Raw genomic sequence first — 14,182 nt, forward strand, 5'->3', positions numbered from 1 at the left:
GAGAGAGAGATATTTTTTCCTCAAGCTGACAGCTACATTTCAAAAGTGCAACTAAACCCTCAGTTGTACAACACTTAGTCAAAATATGATCGTTTCAGCTTTTTCATCTATTGTAATATGTTTTCCATAGTTATTGCAAGCTTGTCACACTAAATACAAGTTTGGATGATGTGTCACAATGTTGTGAGTAAATGACGACTCAATAGCTTTTATAATAAAGGGTCCCTTTAATCTCACGCACATAACAAGTGCTGCGTTTGCTTTGTGGCTCTTTCACAGACATTTTTAATGTAGTGCGAGGAACATTACCTTTAAATTGAAGAGTGTGTGAAAGATTAATGCTGTCAGTTTATAAGATTGAAGCCATTAATGTTATGTATCTCATCTATTAAAAGGCCTTATAACATCATAGTGATTGTATTGCTCACAGGTTGATTTAAATAACATTCTGCTTGCTAAAGCAACTCCTCTGTAAGTTGATTTGGTAGTCACGTGGAAACGGAAGAAAGCTCCTCTGTTAAAATAAAAAAAGACACTTCATATTACAGAATTGTTGTATGTCAGCAGTACAGATACTCGGTGTTGCTAGAGATGTATTTGTCTTTTACATCTTCAAGATACACCTTATAGTAACTTCATTCTCTATGTTTTTGAAGATTTTTCCAGACAGTCAAAGCCCTGACTCCAGCTGAGCGCTCACTTCTTTGTCTTTTCTATTTTGCAGTGCCATGCGTGTGCTGCTCTCCAAACTGCCGAGGCCTTGGATCGTAGACGAGAAGAAGGACGACGGTTACACTGCGCTGCACCTGGCTGCCCTCAACAACCATGTGGAGGTGGCTGAACTTTTGGTGCATCAGGTAACAAAACTCACAATTTTATAAGTTAAAAGTGATAACTAATTTCTAAACATATTTGAATATATGTTGGGCACATTAAAAAATGTACTCAACAGTGTGCTGGAACCTGAAGCAGCAAGCAGAGAAAATTTGTAAATTGGTTTGCACACCAAAGCAACTTCTTTATAAAATGTGCCTCTTTAAATGAGTATTTAACTTTTGTTTGACTGCACGATCCTTTAATGTGGTACTAATAATCTATTAGATAAATTATTTAAATTTATGTATTTTTTTGGGGAATGGTGGCGCAGAGGTTAGAGAGGTGGGCCTGCGATCCGAAGATCGTCGGTTCACGCCCCGGCCCCGACAACATCAAAATTGTGGGTGGGGTAGGTGAAGCACCCACACTTGCCCCCATCCTCATTCGCCCCACCCTGGGCCCATGAGCAAGGCCCTTAACCCCCCATCTGCTCCCTAAACAGATCTCTCTTGAAAATGAGTTCTCGTGGCTCAGTGAGACTACCTGGATAAATAAAGGCTAAATGTGGAAAAAAGTAAAAATAAAATGTAGGAATTTTTAAAATTCTGTCTTTGTATTAAAATAGATTAAATTGAATTACAATTAGGAAATGGCTTGTAATCTTTTTATGTATGTAGGGGTTTTAGAAAAATTTCAGTCAAGTATATTTTTATTTTTTTGAGCAGCACAACAGCTTTGTGGTTAGCATGTTGCCTCACAGCAAACAGCTCCTGGGTTCAGTTCTCGGTTTGGACCTGGGGTCTTTTGTGTGGAGTTTACATGTTCTCCTGTTGTTTGTGGGTTTTCTCCGGGTACTCCGGTTTCCTCCCATAGTACAAAATCATGCATGTTAGGCTGCCTTCTGGCCCAGGCTTCCCTTGCAAAATAGGTCTGTGATCTCAGTGGGATTTGCCTGGTCAAATAAAGTTTACTAAATAATAATATATTTTTTTTTTTGCACGTCTTTATGGGCAGGTGTGATCAGTTTGTGGTTTGGGTGAATTGAATGTGTATATAGAAAGAGACTGTGCATTAAAAGTTAGTCAGTCTGAAGGTTTACCTGGCTCTCTGTCTCCAACACTTTACTTTTTGTTTTTCTTGGTGTGCAGATTGATTTATGACTTTTTCTCAATGTATGAACTACACAGCAAATGCTAAAGTTTGCTTTCTGCAGCATCATGACTGAACAGGCAGTATAAATTTACTTGAAACTTAGTATCGTAGTGCTCAAAGCCTAATACATTTTCAACTTCCCTAAAAGTTAGAAAATATTAACTTCTTAAAATTATACTCAAGAATGTATACATGCAAATAAAATGATTAAAATCAAATTAAATCTGATTGTTAAACACCTAAGATGGGACATTGCCAAATGCATTAAAAACACCTTCTGTTTAGATATCCCAGTTTATAGTTGATACAGCAGCACTGCAGCGTCATTTCAGCTTGTATTAGCTTTACCTTCAGCCAACAAAACACCATTGAAAGCAACTCCACTGCACTCCCTGCAGCCAGCAAGCTGTAGACCAGTTGAAGCTCCTTTAACTGCCATTTTTTTTATTGAATCCATAAGGTTCACATGGCCTCCAGGGGTGTTCTTTAGTGCTTCGTGGCCCTCACATCCTCCTCCTTTTGCAGTTATAGTTTCATGTTCTTTTTCCCTTCTGAGATTGCAGGCTCTCTGACCGTCAGAATGCACACACAAGTTTACACAGAAAAGTCACCTGATTGAGTCAGAAATGGGTTAAAAAAGATGTGGTGCAAGACAGTAATGTTGCTGCAACATTCCCAACGTGTGCACGTTCGCTGTGCAAGCTACCCTTTCAGCAGGGACAGCTTTTTTTTTTTTCTCCCCCTCTCTAAGTTCCTGCAATGGGCTTGTTCGCAGTGATGGCTCAGCTTTCTATTCAGAAACTGCACCACACTTCGAGGTGCACTGCAGATTCCCAGCCAGCAAACCAGCCAGTCAGGCAATCTTATTTGAGATTTTTACACACCGCCTTGATCACAATACTTATCTTGCCTTCACATCTCCACAGCTGATGTGTTTGCTATTGGAAATGACAATCACATGCAGCTTTTTTTTGTAGACTTCCATTTAAAAAAAAAAAAATTTAAATGCTCCCTCGCTGATACTTTGCTGGTCAGAAGGACAGAAGGTGCTGTCATGGTACATAAAACCAGAAGCGTTGTTCATTTTTTATCTACTATACAAACAAACAAATATATTTTTATTACGTTCTTTGCGTTTCTGTCGTTTCAGCTTGAACATACAGGTGACACAATATGCTTTGTTGCAAAAATATGCTCAAATACCCAAATGTTTGCTTTTCTTGTTTCTGTTTTCTACCCAGGGCAGTGCCAGCTTAGACATTCAGAATGTCAACCAGCAGACGGCATTACACCTTGCAGTTGAGCGCCAGCACACTCAGATAGTTCGGGTTGGTGTTCATGCTTCAGTTCTTATTCATTCTGTCTGTTTTTTGTTTTTTCTTTCCACACTTGGGAACTAAGTGAACATGCTGTCTTTAGTTAGCTGCCAGTTCCTCTCCTTTACACAAAAGGCAGCAAAACAACATCAGTGCAGCTTTTATTCACATGGTTGGGTGTCCTGAAGTTGAATGATGTCCTGCCTTTCAAGGGAGGGGAATTGTTTTATAAGGGAATGTGTTAGTCTGGCTTTTGTAGTGTGGTCCTGATCTGAGATCGCCACGTTGCCATCTTGTGGACTCAAAACAAAAGTACATTCTGTCATTGGGCGTTGCACAATGCACTCAAAGTTTATTGTTAGCAGCAGCTTTATAAATCAGTGCTGTGGCACTTAGAAAACATAAACTTAAAGGTTTTTTTTTTTTCTTGCAAGAGTTTCTGCTTGATTTCTTGTTTGTGCAACTCTCTGTTTTTATGCTTCTCTTAACAGCTGCTGGTGCGGGCAGAGGCCAAGCTCGATGTGCAGGATAAGGACGGGGACACACCCCTTCACGAGGCACTGCGTCACCACACGTTGTCCCAATTGCGACAGCTCCAGGACATGCAGGATGTCAGCAAAGTGGAGCCCTGGGAACCCTCCAAGAACACGGTACAGATACATCTATTATTAACCTAACTTACATGTGCCAAGGATTCATAAGGTATCAGAGGAAAAAAAAGGTATAATTTATTACTTAAATGTAGCAAGTAATAATTAAAGGTCACAATTCATGCATTGCATTGTGAATTCATACATCTATTCACAAATTAACTGATAGACTTTTTTTTTAGGTTTTGTAAAAAAAAAAAAATAGAAAAAACAATGCTTTAAATTCCACTTACATTAGGCTCAGCCTGAGCACTTGAAGTCACTTAGTGAAATAAATTATTGTTTTACAATCAAACATTTTCAATTAAAATCAAATACTGACTAACACATGTTAAAATATTTTATCAGCTGCCATGTGTGCTTCTTTAAATTTAACGTTTGCCTCTTATTTTCTGCTACTCGTCTTTTTCTTTTAGGAGTTGCACTGAAGCATCATGACATGGCATTTATCATCTAGGAAGACTGTTTAGAGCTTCCTTGTCAGTATTTGTGCATAAACTTTTATCAATATCAGCATGTGTCCCACTGTGTGAAATGACAGATCCTGTGTAGTCAGGACACTCACAGTGTCCATCACCTGCATCGCTGGACAGCTCATCATTCAGACCGACGCTCGGAGCAATGAGCCGCCGCGCTGTTTTGTTTTTACCAGCCTGACCAGGTTTCTTTGTAGGGACTTAAAGAGGGCATCTCAGACTAGAGCCCCCTTCCTGTTAACACATCATTAATCGCTTCTGGGGGAACTTTAAAACCTTCCATCAGCGACAGATTTTTCTGTACCTGTCACCTGCTGCCTCCCACCCACTCCTTTTCCCCCTCACCGTTTCCACCTCCTTCTCATTTGAGCCTCTCAATCTGCCCGCTCCGGTTCCTCCTCAGAGGAGCAGAAACGACAGACATCGGGCCTAATTTAAGAAATGTGCAGCTGGGTCATACTCCCATGGCCCTTTCCTCCCTACAAGATGAGAATTGAATTAGCTGGCTCGATGGCTCCATCAGAGGAGATGAAAAAGCTACTGGTTGAAGTGAATCAGACATAGAAATTGCATGAGAGAAATTAGGTTTGAGTTACAGTTGACTGAGTAAAGTTGTTACGAGAACAAGAAAGACAAGATGAGGTGAGAGTGATATTGCCTGACATGCATCTAAAGACATGTCTGTGATTGGATAGTTTGTATTGAATTGATTTATACTCAAACCCGAGTTTACCTCTAAAAAGACACAAAACGTTATAAAATCAAGACGTTTTATTTATATCGCCATTATTAATCGGTGCATAGCAGAGACCTGCAACTGTCTACTGGCCTTTGTTGTGAAATGTCAAAAACCTTTATCTGCCTCTGACTTTGTCTGTTTTATGTGTCTGTCTGCCTCTCTGTAGTTAATCATGGGACTGGGCACCCAGGGGGCTGAGAAGAAGAGTGCAGCATCCATTGCCTGCTTCCTGGCAGCAAATGGCGCAGACTTGACTATTCGCAATAAAAAGGGCCAATCCCCCCTGGACCTGTGTCCTGACCCCAGCCTCTGTAAGGCTTTGGCCAAATGTCACAAAGAGAAGAGCAGGTAAACATCCCAGGAATTGTGTGACATTTTGGGAAACACACTTACTGGCTTTCTTGCTGAGAACTTGGTGAGAAGATCAATATCACTCTCTTCTCTACGGTAAATGTGAAGCCGGACCCAGGAGATGGTGGGTTAAACTCAACATAAGGAAAAAAAATCAAAATAAAAAAACAAGAAAGGAGGAAACTCCAAAGGCCAAAGAAACAGATTTTAAAAATCTCCCTGCCTGTCGCTCTATAACTATTTTACATATTAAGCACCCTGATTTGACCTAAATTTCTTCTTTAAAACACTATTGAAACACTACAGATGGAACATTTTCATTTTGCTGGGTGTTTTCTGCCAGCTATCAAGATTCATGTTCAATAATCCAGTTTTTTTTTTTTTTTTGTTTGCCCTCCATCCAAAGGGCTTCATCAGTCTGAGTTACAAACAAACGGTTTTCCCCACTAAGCAGTACACTCCTACATGGACCAACCAGCCGGTTTCTCACACTCCACCTTTAATCTCTATACTCTAGTGGCCAGGTTGGCACGCGCAGCCCGTCTCTGAACAGCAACATGGAGTCCCTGGAGGAGTGCATGGTGTGTTCTGACATGAAGAGAGACACCTTGTTTGGACCATGCGGACACATCGCTACCTGCTCGCTCTGCTCGCCACGTGTCAAGAAGTGTCTCATCTGTAAGGAGCAGGTCCAGTCGAGAACCAAGGTATCGGAGGCACCGCTGCAACCTGCCATTGCTTTGATAGACAGACTAGAGTTGTTCTCTTATTATGTGTTCACTGTGTCTCTGTTCAGATTGAGGAGTGTGTTGTCTGCTCTGACAAAAAGGCAGCCGTGTTGTTTCAGCCCTGTGGCCACATGTGCGCTTGTGAAAGTAAGTCACGCACTCGTTCCAACTTGTTGATTTTGACACTAGCATGTCTTGGGCTTCGTCGCTTTTAGTCCTTTTGTATAAACGATAACGTGCAAGTTTTCGGTCTGAGCATGTCTGTCTTCTCTCTGCAGACTGTGCTAGCCTCATGAAGAAGTGCGTACAGTGCCGGGCTGTGGTGGAACGCCGCACCCCCTTTGTTCTCTGCTGTGGAGGGAAAGGTATGGAGGATGATGCCGCTGATGATGATGATGATGATGATGATGATGACCTTAGTGAGTGAATCTTCCACCCGTTCCCTTTTAATCCACTCCCTTTTTTGTACTTTATTTCTTGCATCTTTCAGTTCTTATCTTTTACTTTGTTGATGCTATTTTTTTACACATTTACTTTACATTTCTTTCATTTTGTCTTATTTTAGAAGACACACTAAAAATGGTCCTTTCTTTCTTTTTTCAAACTAACTACACTATTACAGTTTGCATGCTTTAATCATAACAAACAAATATATTTATTATATAGAAAACTTCTATTGGATTTTTGCTTCCTTGAAGCATATTTGTCAACAATCACATCATAGTATGCTAAGGTATGTGCTTGAAATATGTTTATATAGGGTCTGTAGCTACTTTTAAGTTGAATATGTTGAATAATGAAGAAGTATTGGAGTATATATAAGCAAATTATTTTGTGTGTTTTTTCATGACCCTCAAAGTTTGGCTAATGAAACATAAAATTAACAATTGTTTTATTTACTCATAAAATTAAGTAAGTGATTAAACATTTGCAGACCTGTTTCCAAGCTGCAGAAGTGTTACACTTCTCATTTTTCAACACAAAATATTGATTTTTGCTTTTTTACATAGCACAATAATCACAGTGCATTTAAATTTTTCAAATATGTTTATTTAAAGATGTTTTCACAGTCATCTTGTCTTTTATTTGCTCTCACAATGTCTATTAGTCTTTTATCAGCACCTTCTTTTAACCTTTACTCAAGCCACGATTTTCACATTTATGTTTATTTAAAAGGGAAACTGTTGCAAGTTCACAATTTTCTTCGTCACCGCTGTTTTTAAAATTTCTTGACCTGTCATTAGGTCTTATTTGCACTTTTTATGAGGTGTCCAAAAGACAATGGCTCCAAACACACATACACACATGCAAGGGGCAGCATTGGGTGCTTGCATCACATATCCCTGTCCCAAGATTACTCATTGCTGTGATTTGTTTTAGAAGCAATTAATGCAGCAAAAATGCACCTAATTATTTAGATTTGACCTTTTTAGTTTACATTAAGGGATTTATAATGCTGGTCCATCTCAACAAACAACAAATAACTCATGATGTAAATAATAATAATAATAATTTCTGCATGGAAGTGACCGTTTTCTTTTTCTCTCCATGATAGCTGCTTCCAACTTGCTAATGTTCTCTTCAGATTCTTTGTGTGAGCCTCCTCTAGAGGCCGTAATGAGTAGTTTTGGTCATGAGGCCAGCTCTCGAGCTGGTAAAGATCAGCTCCTGCTATAACAATGTGACTGGTTATTTCCAGCAGGGAGCTCTAACTCTATGGCAGGGGGATCGCAGGATCTTCTCCAGCCCAACAATCTGGCTCTAAGTTGGTGTAAGTATACTTCCATCATCCCCTCCCTTATCAGAGCCTTGCTTTTAACAAGCGCTCCCCTTCCACAGTGCTGCCCTGGCCCCTCTCCTTTCCCCTTAACCCCACCCTAATTTCATTTAATGCCAAACACTCGTGTGTACACAAGAAAATAAAAGATGCTTGTTTGACACAGACTACTGTTCACTACTTCTGGCAGATTTTTTTAGAAGGTGTTTCTGCCAGCTGCTTTGGAGTCCCCAACCGTGCCTAAGTGTAGAAAATTAGTGTTCACTTAGCACATTCAGACAGTTTTCTGCACATATTTCACAAGCAGTTTGTTGAACATCCAGTGCCAAAAGCAGTTTGTGATGATTTGTGTTGTTCCAGCTTTTACAAAGTGTCTATTACTGAAGTGAACATCATTTAAAAAATGAGCCACAGCGTTGAGCCAGAAGTGATCTGCCAAATAATAAATTCAGAATGCATGTGTTTGGGATTCCTGCTTGTTTACAAGAAGACAAATCTACTGCCAGGCTTGTTTCAGAATGCCCATGCTGCTGCAGCTGCATTTTTTTCCATATTGGCAATAGATTCTGTAGATGCAGTGAAATCTGAGCACTTGTTAATTTTTTTTAGGCCATGAACAGAATTCACTTTTTTCCCCCTCAACGTGTGTTTGTGTGTCCAAACAGCCAGTGGAAACATCCCGGCCTTGCAAAGAGACAAAGATAACACAAACGTCAACGCCGATGTCCAAAAGCTTCAGCAGCAGCTGCAAGACATCAAGGAACAGGTGAAGTTACAAATAACGGACTGCACAGAACATGAGCTGGTCTGAACTGCAGGACAGTGGCTACTGCTGTAAACTGTGCTCAAATGGATGTTTGCACTTTGTTTTAGAATAAACATGAAAACATGAGCTGAAGTCTTTCCTCCATTTCTTCCTGCAGACCATGTGTCCGGTGTGTCTGGACCGGCTGAAGAACATGATCTTCATGTGCGGCCACGGCACCTGTCAGCTCTGTGGGGACCGAATGAGCGAGTGTCCCATCTGCCGCAAAGCCATCGAGCGCCGCATCCTCCTTTATTAGAGCTCCCAGCAGAGGCTGTTTAAAACCCGCATTGACAACTCCGGCGGCACCACCTCCACTGCAGCTGCCGCCATCTTCACAGCACTTAAGTCAGCCACGTCTTAAACTACAAATGCTTTTTTTTTATGTTGTGACTGTGTCCACATGGAGCTCCTGTTACAAAGCGTCAAAAAATATGAACTGACTTCCGTTGGTTTGTTTTGTTTTTGTGTCTTTAGTGCCGCCAACCAGAGCTGTCGTACACGAGTCATGTTTTTTTCCTTCTAACATCACCTCTTCAGACTTTTTTCCCCCTCCTGAGTATTTTACCTTGATATCTTGGTTTTCTCTTTTTCAGAATGGAGTTCAGATTCACTTTTCATGAACTATAAGGGCAAATCTTGTATCCTGGATTTGGCTGTTTTGAAGAAGAGCTCAATCGTTCTCTTTGCAATGTAAAGTTCTCATGCATGTGTTGCATTTAATTCCAGCTCTGGTCAAATTTGATGGTATTTCGAAACCTTTATGCAAGTGTTTTGGTATCGGAAAGTCTTAAATGTGCTCTCGATATGCTTATTTTTCTATGGAAGGTTCAGGAAACATGGCTGTGTTTAGAGGTTTGAGCGTTTCAGCCTGATGTGTGTGTTCATGTGGGCTGATGTGACTCTATATATACCAACTGTCCAGACCAAAAGTTGGCAGTTTTGCACTAGAAAAACAAAACAAAAAGCATTGTTCGCACCGACTGTGGAGGTTCATTTCAGTTGAGTAGCTTTAGTCCGTCGGCCTGCAGGTAACACGCTTCACCGTGCTCTTAACTGAAACAACAGCAGTGTTGCAACACACTATTGGCTGTCGCGTTACTGTTCAGTATCCAAACTCATTCAGCTTGTCGTAACTCCTTCATGCACAAACCCTCATGATGCAAACTTTCTATGACTGAAGTATCTCTAAAAACGTTCTTGTTAAACTGTTGAGGCTCTGTGTTATTGTCGGAGGAAGATCACACACTTTAAAGAGCATCGCTGGTGAGTGGGTGCCATTCGCTTCCAAAAATCTTCTTGAGGAATAATTTATATAAGGTGCTCTACAGCTTATATTAATTTCTAATTTAAGTGTATTTCCTTTTCTTAAACATATATCAAGTTAGAGAGCACTATTAGAAGATGAAAATGTAAATTATTTTGTATTTCTACCCTAATGAAAGGATTTATAGACATCACTGCCTTCCTACTATGTAGCCTTGAGATCTGTCAGACGTTCTGCTTAGATATTGTTGAATTCTGTGTGTTTTTGTTGGCGATAGTCTTGTAGCAATCATCAGTAGACTCTTATTTTCTAAAGTAGATGTACGTAAGCAACATGTTGTTCATTTGTGAAACAAACAAAAAAAAACATTTTGTTGTTTAAAGTGTCGAGTAACTTTTCATCAGTGTTTTATTTTGGAGGGGAAAATGATTTTTAAAGCCGTAACTTGCCTTGTAAAGGTGAATTGTGAAGACTGCCCAATTTTCAACCACCTTTTTTTTAAGGACTCCCAGTCTTTGAGTACAGTTTTGATTATTTTCCTTTATTACAATAACACTAAGCTAGAAACATTAGTACTTATTATGGCAGTGTTGTCTTGTTACGGTTGTTGTTTATTAAAAAGAAAGCCTGATTTCAACTTTATTTTCAGTACGTGTAACAGTCCTGTTAGGAAGTAACTAGTGTTTTCTTCGGCATGAATGTTTGACATATGCAGTACGACTTGTATCATTAAAACTCTGTTAAAAGTCTGTATTGCAAACAAGTGCTTTTAAAACGACCATCCAGCAGGAATAAAGCAAGTGACACTAAAAGTGATGTTTGTTTCCATCTTCTGCTACAGCCTTCATTAGCTTTTTTTATTTTAAAGTTGAGCTCTGATGTTATCAGTTATAAAGAGAAAATTTGCATTTTGTTGCTTTTCTCCTGCTGTGGGGCGTCTGCCTCGCAGCGGAGCCGTGGTGGCAGAGATGGAGGATGTGTGGGATAACTGAAAACACTAACACCTAATAACGACTTGGCACCAATGTGTGATGGGTCAAATATGTTAATCAAAGGGTCTAAAAAAGAGAGAAATCACAAAAATGCGAGATAAGAGACCTGAAAAGATTCAGTGAGTGAGCAGTGTGCCAACAGAACACCTCCCAAGGTGCAGAACTACCACCAAAGGTCATTTATGTTGTAGCTCTTTGACGAGTCCATTCATAATGTGGAAGGTTTCAGGCTTGTCTCGCAGGCAGCAGCGATGTGCAGCTGCTCATGACGCTACATTTATCATACTTTGTCAGCGCACCGAAGAGCAGGATGACGTCTTTTTTTTTTTTTTTACGCCATCGCGAATCCCCGTGACATTGATTTAACAGCTGGTTTAAAGCCGTGTCTGTCATCCGCTCTTTAAAAAGTCATAACGTTAGCTTTTAAATACGCACATTTCATGGTCAAAAATGAGTGGTTCCTTGACATGTGCATGTTATCATGTCAAGTGAAGTACTGCTCCCCTGAGCGGTCACAGATGCTGGTTAAAAATCCGCCTGTAAGAAAAATGATCCACTCTTCAGAAACGATAAATACTGCAATGTTCTTACTTCTATTTTAATATTTCACATTAGACTTTAAAGCAATGAGCTTTATTTACCTAAATATTTTCAGTTATATGTAGTTGTTGTTTGTGTTTGTTTTACTTCAGTATTTAGTTGAGCATGCAAATGTCTCTTATTTTACTATTTGTTTTTATTAGAAGAAGTTGGGACGTCGTATAAAATGCAATTAAAAACAGTGCAATAATTTGAAAATCTAACCTGTTTTTTCTTCACAATGGAACACGATGAACATATCAACTCATAAATTGTATGTTTTTTTTTTTATATATATAAGGTAACTTTTGCTTGAGATTTTTAGCATCAGCAGCACATTGTTGTTACAGGGTCTTGTTTGTCACATTGAAGCATCGCCTCTTCTTTTAACAACAGTCTGCAAACATCCAGGACCTGAGGAGACCAGCTGCTGGAGTTTTTGGAGGCGGTTGTTGTCCTGTTCTTGTCTGATGTAGGATTCTAGCTGCTCAACAGTCCTGGGTCTTCTTTGCCACGTTCTGGAGTTCTGGACTACAGTCAGGTCAGTTCACAACTGGTTGTTTCTACTGTGAAGTCATGCTGTTGTAAAGAATTCTGTGTGGGTTTGCTGAAATACTCATGGCCTTCCTTTAAAATCTAAATAGGAAGGAATGTGTAGTTCTAAAACTTTACTATTCTGAGTCGATGGTTATCAGATGCGTATAGGCAAATATGCACCCCCATACCATCAGAGAGGCAGACATTTTAACTGCACAGCCAACAGTCTGGAAAGTCCCTCTCTTTTTAGTAAAAGTGTGTGAGGTCTGGTGTTTCTAAACATAATTTCTAATTTAGGTAGGGGTTCCCCAACTTTTCCGTGCCATGGCCCCCCAAACAGCGTTAGCTTCTGGACGAGCGAAATAATGCTACATAATATGTAAAGAAACATCAACTCTTAGAATGTTTTAACATTTATTTATATTCTAGTGCTGGGCGAAGATTAAAAATTTTAATCGCAAATTTTTTTCTGATTAATCTTGATTAATCTCAGTATGTGCAAAATTAAATTATGACTTAAAGATGTTTAGAACATTTTACGGTGCTGTTTTGTATAAACAATGTTCAATACATTAAAAATGCACTTTTTTAACAGCAGTGTTCTCCTAAGAATTAAAGTGTTTCTAATATTCAATTAATGATTACAGCTGCTGAGCATGAAAATGTTATTAACTAACATGTTTTAAAGATTGTGTTATATTCCCACTGGAAAAAAAGAAATTTTTCAACAAACTGTTGACCAGAAGAACAAAACAAAAGAAATCTAACTTCTCTCTCTCGAGCGTGTTTATCTGGAAATGACAGATACAGATTGCCCTAGTGGGCAGTTTTTTAATTATTATTACTATTTTTAATCATCTTTTCTCCAGCTATCTGGGCCCCCCCTGGCAGCCCCCACTTTGAAAAACGGTGTTAAACTACAGAACAGTTTTCCTCTTGGCCTCAGTTTTAATTGAACTTTGACCCAGAGAAGACGGCAGTCTTTCAGAATGCTGTTCACATCAGGCTGCTTCTTTGCATGATAGAGCTTTAAACCTAGATTTGTGGCTGGAACCGAGGACTGCACGCACCCAGACCAACCCAAAAAGAATAAGCTTGCTAAGTTTTGTGAGGGACAGGTTGACTGTCCTAACAAAATTATCAGGAAAAAGTTGTGAAGCCGAGATCAAGTTGCTGGCTTTGCAGAAAAGGTGAGGACGGAGAAGAAAAAAAGTCACATGTTAGTGTAATGTTTGTGTCGCCTCATAGCTCAGAGAATAATAAAAGCTTCTAGAGCATTTAGAACAGTAGAGCCGACTACTCGTCCATCTCGTCTGACAGACTGCAGACTCACGCTGCCATGCTGACTGGCTGTCAGGGTGCCGGAGACGCTCCTATCTGCCTGATCCTGGGGAGCATCCCCGACCACCTCGCCCAGAGCTTTCAGCTGCACGAGGGTCGCAGTGTTTACCGACCAGACTGCTAGGGCTGTTCCTCCCACACCAGGAGAGGTCAGCTAATCCACTTGCCGCCCTGCTGAGAGTGAGTGATGGTGGCCCAGCACTGCAGGCTTCACTGAGCAAAAGATAGAGACAATATGGAGAGGAAGATCTCTGCTGTGTTCACTGAGGGTCAGTGACATCCATCTTTCCGTGGGCTCGGCACGCCTCAGGGAAGAAGGGTTCATCTCATCCTCCTCAGGCCTTGCCCTTAGCTGTGAGAGCTGACAGAAAGAAATGCATTCTGTGAAGTTTGACATGCAGGGTTCAGAGAGCATCACAAGGTGGCAGCACATCCAGCAGCAAACCACTGCAGGCCCCTCTGCTGCCATAAATAAGACTATTGAGGTTTAAAGGACAGCAGAATATAATGGGACTCTTTGTTTGGCGTGACAGCAGGTTATAGACTATTATTCATGTACAGGTTATTCTGGAGTCGCTTTAAAGCAACCAGTAAGTTATTATTCCCAGTTTTCCAATAAGAAAGCTTAAATTTAGTACATCTTGGGAAAGGAACTG

The 14,182-nt window shown here is 40.2% G+C and overlaps 1 protein-coding gene across 1 annotated transcript in view; it reads left to right on the forward strand.

Annotated features, from left to right (window-relative positions):
* The window catches only part of mib1 (MIB E3 ubiquitin protein ligase 1), a 52,262-nt gene extending 43,001 nt beyond the window's left edge, over positions 1–9,261 (forward strand). Inside the window, exons 13-22 of the mRNA XM_037682325.1 lie at positions 725–857; positions 3,210–3,296; positions 3,776–3,934; positions 5,316–5,497; positions 6,018–6,207; positions 6,297–6,375; positions 6,507–6,647; positions 7,928–7,999; positions 8,671–8,771; positions 8,929–9,261. Coding sequence (XP_037538253.1) covers positions 725–857; positions 3,210–3,296; positions 3,776–3,934; positions 5,316–5,497; positions 6,018–6,207; positions 6,297–6,375; positions 6,507–6,647; positions 7,928–7,999; positions 8,671–8,771; positions 8,929–9,069 — 1,285 coding nt within the window. The 3' untranslated portion in view covers positions 9,070–9,261. The remainder of the gene's footprint in view (positions 1–724; positions 858–3,209; positions 3,297–3,775; positions 3,935–5,315; positions 5,498–6,017; positions 6,208–6,296; positions 6,376–6,506; positions 6,648–7,927; positions 8,000–8,670; positions 8,772–8,928) is intronic.
* Positions 9,262–14,182: the final 4,921 nt, after the last annotated feature.

Source organism: Nematolebias whitei, chromosome 9 (assembly GCF_014905685.2).
Source record: "Nematolebias whitei isolate Nwh7 chromosome 9, NemWhi1, whole genome shotgun sequence".
NCBI classification, from domain to species: domain Eukaryota; kingdom Metazoa; phylum Chordata; class Actinopteri; order Cyprinodontiformes; family Rivulidae; genus Nematolebias; species Nematolebias whitei.